Source organism: Heptranchias perlo, chromosome 26 (assembly GCF_035084215.1).
Source record: "Heptranchias perlo isolate sHepPer1 chromosome 26, sHepPer1.hap1, whole genome shotgun sequence".
In the NCBI taxonomy this organism is placed as follows: Eukaryota; Metazoa; Chordata; class Chondrichthyes; order Hexanchiformes; family Hexanchidae; genus Heptranchias; species Heptranchias perlo.
This window is the reverse complement of record NC_090350.1, coordinates 30712499-30720778: the sequence shown is the minus strand read 5'-3', so window position 1 is coordinate 30720778 and position 8280 is coordinate 30712499. Positions and strand designations below refer to the sequence as shown.

Sequence of the window (8280 nt, the reverse complement as noted above, 5' to 3'; positions counted from 1 at the left end):
TGTGCCTACTGCCCTTGTCCTTCTAGGTGGTAGAGGTCACGGATTTGGGAGATGCTGTTGAAGAAGCCTTGGCGAATTGCTGCAGTGCATCCTGTGGATGGTACATACTGCAGCCACAGTGCGCCGGTGGTGAAGGGAGTGAATGTTTAGTGTGGTGGATGGGGTGCCAATCAAGCGGGCTGCTTTGTCCTGGATGGTGTCGAGCTTCTTGAGTGTTGTTGGAGCTGGACTCATTCAGGCAAGTGGAGAGTATTCCATCACACTCCTGACTTGTGCCTTGTAGATGGTGGAAAGACTCTGGGGAGTCACTCGCCACAGAATCCCCAGCCTCTGACCTGCCCAACAAAATAACCACTAAATGAACTGTAAGGTTTAGGAGACAGCAAATAGTTAAAAATAAGAAAAGAAATGTACATAGTCTCTATTGATACTGTTGAATCCTGGAAAATGCATAATTAATTTGTTTCCATCAGATTTCTCTAACCTGAAGATAAAAATAGGCAATTTGCAAATCTTTGTACTGCAGCCTCTTTAATCATTCAGCACTTAACAAAACCCCATATTTTATGCAAAAGTGATTAGATTTCAAAATGGCTTACTATCTCTGGGTGTTATTTGGCAGGAGACTGATTTGATTTTGTGTGCTAAGCATTAAAAAAAAAGATAATTAGAAATATTTTATGTTTAGAGCAGAGTTCTGTATAATGTGAGTGAATGCAATTCAGAGTGCATTCAAATTCTGTATTTGGTCAGGTGTTTTTAAGTCTAGAATTAACTGTAAAATTTCCTTTTTTAAACAGGGAATCAGTGTAGAGGAAATTACTTATTCCTGGAGGAATTTAGACTTGGTTACTTACATAATTTTTTCCAAGTAATCTCATTTACAAGATTCTTCCATACAACCCTTTGCATCTTCCAAACAGTGCAAATATAAATTAGATGCGTTAGCCAAAAGCAGCCTCCTTGGAGCATGCTCACTCCTTATTTATTTGTACCAGTGAGATTGGTCAGTTTTCAGACCAACGATGAACAGTCTTTTTTCTTTGGAGCCTCTACTGCTTCCTCTTTAAGTAAATACGTTTTGGAGATAAATTGGTCTGTTTTTAGACTGATTACACTAGATTCTAGTGACGAGGGACTGACAGGCTAAATGAGAATTAATCAATGTCATCACACCACACCTACTCTGCTGCTGAAATAGACGACATTTAGGCTTCTGTGGAAGAATCCTGTAAATGAGATATAAAAATATTCACCGGAAAAATACCTAGTTACTTGCAACATCTCTAGGGGAAGGACTGACCCTTCCATTATTGCATCCCTTTATGTATCTAACTATGTCATAAATTTAGTAAGATGTGGAAGAATAATATCCTAAGTGATCCAAATTTATTAAAAATGCAACAGCTCTCGAGGCACATTTCAAATTAAACACTTACTCACTTTTGCAAGATAACTACATTGGAATTTGGTTACTCTAATTTCCTGCACAAACCGAAAACAATATGCTTCAACTAGAGTGAAAGAAATCACCACTTTAAATAGATTACCAAATCCTAAGGTCTTTGCTTTTATTTACCATGACGATAGTAAATGATTTTTTTTTAGGATTGCTCAATATGTAATAGATTTAATTGGCCTCAAACTATTTTGACCACTGCTCATTGTACTTTTTTCTGTGAGGAGAACTGCAGTTGAATAATTAGTCTTCTCTGGGTTTTCAGTTAACTCATTAAGATGTAACAGACCGTTATGTAACATTTTTAAAAGAAAATATATTTAACAGTAAGAGCACGGTGCAAAGGTAATACACACAGAGACAGAGAGTTTACCTGAAGGTGGGGGGGGGGGATGTGGTTTACTGTAGAGAGTACTTGTGGGGGGTTTTGGCTATGGGTGGGGAATGGGATTTACAATAGAGAATATCTGGGGGGTTCTTGCACGGATGAATTTGTAATAGAGAGCACCTGGGGGGTTTCTTTCAGGGGGATATTTACAATAGAGAGTACCTAGTAGTTCCTGGCAATTGGGGTAGGATATTTTTTAAAATTCATTCATGGGATGTGGGTGTCACTGGCGAGGCCAGCATTTATCGCCCATCCTTAATTGCCCTTGAGAAGGTGTGGTGAGCCGCCTTCTTGAACCGCTGCAGTCAGCGTGGTGAAGGTTCTCCCACAGTGCTGTCAGGAAGGGAGTTCCAGGATTTTGACCCAGCGACGATGAAGAAATGGTGATATATTTCCAAGTTGGGATGGTGTGTGGACTTGGAGGGGAACATGCAGGTGGTGTTGTTCCCATGTGCCTGCTGCCCTTGTCCTTCTAGGTGGTAGAGGTCGCGGGTTTAGGAGATGCTGTCGAAGAAGCCCTGGCAAGTTGCTGCAGTGCATCCTGTGGATGGTACACACTGCAGCCACAGTGCGCTGGTGGTGAAGGGAGTGAATGTTCAGGGTGGTGGATGGGGTGCCAATCAAGTGGGCTGCTTTGTTCTGGATGGTGTCGAGCTTCTTGAGTGTTATTGGAGCTGCACCCATCCAGGCAAGTTGAGAGTATTCCATCACACTCCTGACTTGTGCCTTGCAGATGGTGGAAAGGCTTTGGGGAGTCAGGAGATGAGTCACTCGCTGCAGAATACCCAGCCTCTGACCTGCTCTCGTAGCCACAGTATTTATATGGCTGGTCCAGTTAAGTTTCTGGTCAATGGTAACCCCCAGGATGTTGATGGTGGGGGATTCGGCGATGGTAATGTTATTGAATGTCAAGGAGGTGGTTAGATTCTCTCTTGTTGGAGATGCTCATTGCCTGGCACTTGTCTGGAGCGAATGTTACTTGCCACTGATTAGCCCAAGCCTGGATATTGTCCAGGTCTTGCTGCATGTGGGCACGGACTGCATCATTATCTGAGGGGTTGCGCATGGAACTGAACACTGTGCAATCATCAGCGAACATCCCCATTTCTGACCTTATGATGGAGGGAAGGTCATTGATGAAGCAGCTCAAGATGGTTGGGCCTTGGACACAGCCCTGAGGAACTCCTGCAGCAATGTCCTAGGGCTGAGATGATTGGCCTCCAACAACCACTACCATCTTCCTTTGTGCTAGGTATGAATCCAGCCACTGGAGAGTTTTCCCCCTGATTCCCAGTACTTGAGAGTTTCTGGGAGAATTTACAGTACAGGCTGCCTCGAAATTTCTGGGAGGGAGAATGCCTGGGTGTTTCTGGCAGTGGAAGAAGAGGTTTTAGTGTACAAAGTACGGGGGGGGCGATATTTACAATAGAAACAGTCGTGGAAGGGTGGATTTATAATACAGAATGCGGAGAGTTAATTACAGCTGAGAGACCCGGAATTTCTTGGCAGTGGGAAGAATTTACAGCAGCCCCTGCCCGGCTTCTTAAAAACATTATATATTGTGTCTATCAGTGTTCCAAAAAGTGTCCCTTCCATTTCTAATAGTTTCCCTGTTAAACTAACCCAATTCCACCTCTTCCCCACCCTACCCTTCCGGCTTACTGCAAGCAACGCCAAGGAAGGTCTACGAGCATAGAATTAAAAAATATATGGCCATGATCAATCATTCACAAAAAATACAGTGACAATGATCACTATTTCCACATCCGGTTAAATTATTTGGGTGCCTGAAAATCGATAATGACTGAGGACAATACTGGTGTAAATGGCAACGGTTTACTTAAATCGCAGAATCAAATGCAGTTTTTATTATAATGCATTCCTTTAATTTTATTATACGGTCCTTCTCCACCAGGAGCGACATTTCAGGACAAGAAACGTGTCCTAGATTTGCATCATTCGAGAGAGGGGGGGGAAAAAGCTTCATGTTTCAGATAAAAGCATGTTTGGGGTCGGTACACCCTTTATAAATCTGTTAATCAATCATCCCCTTCAGGTCGATATATCTTTTGTCATTTTTAAATTTCAGACCACACATTGCCTTGCTGCAGTGCATTAATTTCCAAGCCAATCTCGCGGTCCCTGGGCTGGCGTTTTGTACACGGTAGTGGTGAGTTTGGGGCGGGAGTTGGCACTGAACTTTTATGAATGAAGCTCATTTGCATGCAGCGCGCGTCCCGCTCCGACTCGCCAGCTAATTGCTGCGCTCGGTTTGACGTCACTGAGGTGCTTGAGCAGGCAGCGCGCGAAGCCGCGCGATCAATTTGCCAAGCTTCAAGGAGAAGTGAGTCACTGCCTGCTTCACAAAACGCTTCAACCCGACCACCCCGACACTGCAATCACAGATGAAGCAGATCACACCGATCTGCACACAGATTGGAGCCTGCAAGCAGTAGGAGCTGCTAATCTACAGCGTCGCACCGCTGCTTTCTTTCTCTCTCTCTCGCTGCAAACGAAGGAAAATAACTTGAATGTACATCTAAACAAACAGGTAATCCTCAGATTCCAATTACTGTTTGAAATAGGGGCAGAAAATCAGAAGTGTATTGATTGCTTTCAAGTTCCAAAACTATACGTTAGTTTAGAGGGGGTTGCAAGTTAAATGTGAATGTTTTACTTGTTCTCGTTAAAATATTTCCAATTGCAAATAGTGGATGCAAGTAACATGCATCTTACTTGTATGTATTGCAATAGTGTCAATATAGTGTTATAATATAAATCACTAGACGATATGCATGCTTGGATGAGATAAATGACGAACGAATTGTAGAGAAACTTGTTAGTTCTGTTTAATGTGATATTCTATGACTACTGAATATGTACGGCTACAGTGTTCAGATTTTTTAAACATATATACATACACACTACGTGTTACAGGTAGCACCCAACAACATGAATGAGAATATTTCTAAGAACTCCACTGACGACCAGTCGGGCTGGTTCGAACCTAATGAGGACAATTCATCTCTAGACTTAGCCTCGGTGGTGCAGCAGTCTTCACTCAACCCCTGGGACGTTGTGCTCTGTGTTTCTGGGACTATCATCTCCTGTGAAAATGCCATTGTTGTTGCTATCATTTTCTACACGCCAGCTTTGAGAACGCCTATGTTTTTGCTGATAGGGAGCCTTGCCACGGCTGATCTATTGGCTGGACTGGGACTTATTGTTCACTTCGTGTTCCTCTATTGCATTCGATCTGAAGTAGTCAGTCTTGTTACAGTCGGACTCTTAGTTGCATCATTTACTGCTTCTGTGAGCAGTTTGTTAGCCATTACAATCGACCGCTACCTCTCCTTGTACAACGCACTGACTTACTACTCGGAAAGAACTGTCACCAGGACTTACATCATGCTGATCCTAACGTGGGGTGTCTCTATCTGCTTGGGTCTGCTTCCCGTTATGGGCTGGAACTGTCTCAAAGACATTTCCATGTGTAGCATCGTAAAACCGCTCACCAAAAATAATCTGATCATATTGTCCATATCATTTTTCATGATATTTGCAATGATGTTGCAATTATACATGCAGATCTGCAAAATAGTCTGTAGACACGCTCATCAGATTGCTTTGCAGCGTCATTTCCTAGCAACTTCCCACTATGTGACAACGAGAAAAGGGATATCCACGCTTGCAGTTATCCTAGGAGCGTTTGCAATTTGCTGGTTACCGTTTGCAATATATTGCCTGATGGGAGACTATACGTACCCGTCTTTATACACTTACGTTACCTTCTTACCAGCCATCTATAATTCTATGATAAACCCAGTAATATATGCCTACCGGAACCAAGATATCCAGAAGGTTCTTTGGACAGTGTGTTGTGGCTGCTTCTCGTCTAAACTTTCGTTTAGGTCCAGATCGCCCAGTGACGTCTAGCTACTTCGGATCCATTTGCTGCAGAATCAATTGAGTCTTATTGTGCCTGTCTATTTATTAGAGCCGAAGACTGTGAATGTCAAAAGCTCCTTCAGTGAAAACGTTGCACTAAAGCCAAATCACAATTGGGAAACAAATGGTATTGACGCTGCAAAGAAACAATGGTGTTTGCAGAATCAGTGCAAAGGGAAACAAACGGACCAAGAACATGAAATGCAATTAAAAGACTTTGTGTACTGTACTCGAATTTGCACAGTTAAAAATGAAAACAAAAACTGTATAAAATGTACAAGGCACTTTGAATTTCAATCCTTACTGTAACATTGCACAACAGAGTTTATTAAAAATAGTTGTTTGTGAAATTTCGGTTCTTGTTGAGATTTCGGATGTATTCTTGTTTACAATCATCAATAAAAAGTCATAATTTGTGATAGAAATATGATGCCTTCCTCTTTTTATCTCACAATGTTATTTTAATGCATTGCAACATTTAAATATTTGCACAAGTTGGTTATCTTGGCCTCTGGTCAATATTTAAATGTAAATACAGATTAAAACTACTAAGTTAAACAACATGATTTAACTGATCTGTTAAAATTAGAAACGTTAATAATTAATAATAAATTAGTGTCCACAATACACTTCGGTATCATCTTCATTTGTAAATATAAGTATATACGTTTTCAGCAAAAATTTTTACAACATAAAATGTATTCTTAACAATGAAATCTAAAGATAATCCTATTTGTTTGAGCATCAGCTGACTTTTTGACAGCGTGTTACAACGAACAGTAACAGCAGAGGGAGTGATCTTTCAATTTTGAGCGTATTTAACTACGTATGCGGTCTATGCACGCACTTGTATGCCTGTGTGATGCAGGGTACAGGCGAGGTTTGCATTGCAGTGGACCCCCTGTCCTGAAATGCATCTCAAATAAAATCCATATTCCCTAAAGGTACGTTTTAAATGCCATACGTGATTCTTAAGCAATCACCTCTTACTGTAAAATTGCACCCGTCTAAAACAATTAAAAACTAAAATGTCCATAATACAATTTAGTATCAGATAACGGATTCTCTTCACTCAGTTGATTTTGGAGATTCACTGAAACAAATAAAGTAGCAACATCTGTATGCCGGTGTTGGATAACATGCCCGTCAATTACACCTGCATCTGTACACCCCCAAGTGTTGATTGATTTGCTTTTGAGGAAGCGAGGTGGGTGGGGGTTAGCTCGCTGAAGTAGTGCTACTTTGGAAGTCGGAGTGTCCTCTGGCCAGCGTCACTCACACGAGTCTCTCTCTCCGTGCTTCGCACGCTTGAGAGAGAGGCTCACTGACGTCAATCGCTGGATCAGCACAACAGGCTGCAAATTTCCTTTCTCTGTCGGAACGCCGTCGGAATAAAAAACGATGCTAATTGACTTTTGGGGATACAGCAGCTCCATCCAAGCGGGTTTTAGCGTGTTAACCGGCACTGAGCAGCAACCTCAGAGGAATAAGAACACCTGAGCTAACCATTAGCAGCATCGCTAAAAGGTGCAGCCACTGAGCTGCAGGAGGCATCACCCCTCAATTAATGACATTATACAGAGATTTGCAGATTATTATTTTTCATTGATTTATTAAGCAGCATCGATGTGTTTGTTCCCTATCCTAATTTAGGAGGTCGATTGATTGATTTAACTCATTTGAAAGCCTTACCTCTTATTTGGATCACATTTCCTTTGATTCCACTCTGCCGTTTGATTATTTTCACGCCCTCGTTTTCGCTCTAATTTTACTGCAAATTGTTGGTGGTTTTTTTCTAAAACCCAATCCTCAGCCGCTTCGCTGAGAGAGGTTCGCAGGTTCTGATATTATGCGGAGTACCACCCCTTCGCTGCTCTCGCCCTTTCAATATCCTCGGCAATACTTTTTTTTATAAAAAGCAATTGTTTACGTGAAAACTAACAGCTTTTGGAAAAATAATCAACATCCTGCAGATATTTCACAATTTTGGAAGAAAATGAAATGGGATTCAATTAATGCCTTCGATTGCCTCATGCAGGTATCGTACATATGCATTCAGTTACCTCCATGTTTACCTTCTATTCAGGACTCAGTAAATCGCGTTGACCTGCACTAGTTGTGGCGATTTAAATTAAAACGTGAAACACATTTGCGAATTGACGCCTTTTAATTCATTTCAATGTCACATTTTGGGCGTTTTGTAAATAGGAAATGCGGAAGAACCCATTCATGGAGAAGGCTAATTGTTTTGGAAATAGTAAATGGTTACAGGCATCATGGAGAACATTTCTTAAAGGAACATTAGCCCCTAATTATTTTTTAAATATTAAAGACATTCCTTATTGGCTTGAGTCAGTGAAGAGTCCTAAATGATCTTGACGAAAAGAAATAGGTAAGAAATTGGGGATAATACCAAAGGATTGGAAGGTAGCCCAATATTCAAAAAGGGAGACAGAAACAAACCATCTAACTACAGTTAGCGAGT

General features: G+C 41.4%; 1 protein-coding gene across 1 annotated transcript; it reads left to right on the top strand.

Moving 5' to 3' along the window:
* Positions 1–4799: 4799 nt before the first annotated feature.
* LOC137342853 (G-protein coupled receptor 12-like) lies at positions 4800–6113 on the top strand. The gene has a single exon (XM_068007036.1). It carries the CDS (start codon positions 4800–4802, stop codon positions 5781–5783), a length of 984 nt encoding a protein of 327 aa, XP_067863137.1. The 3' UTR covers positions 5784–6113.
* Positions 6114–8280: the final 2167 nt, after the last annotated feature.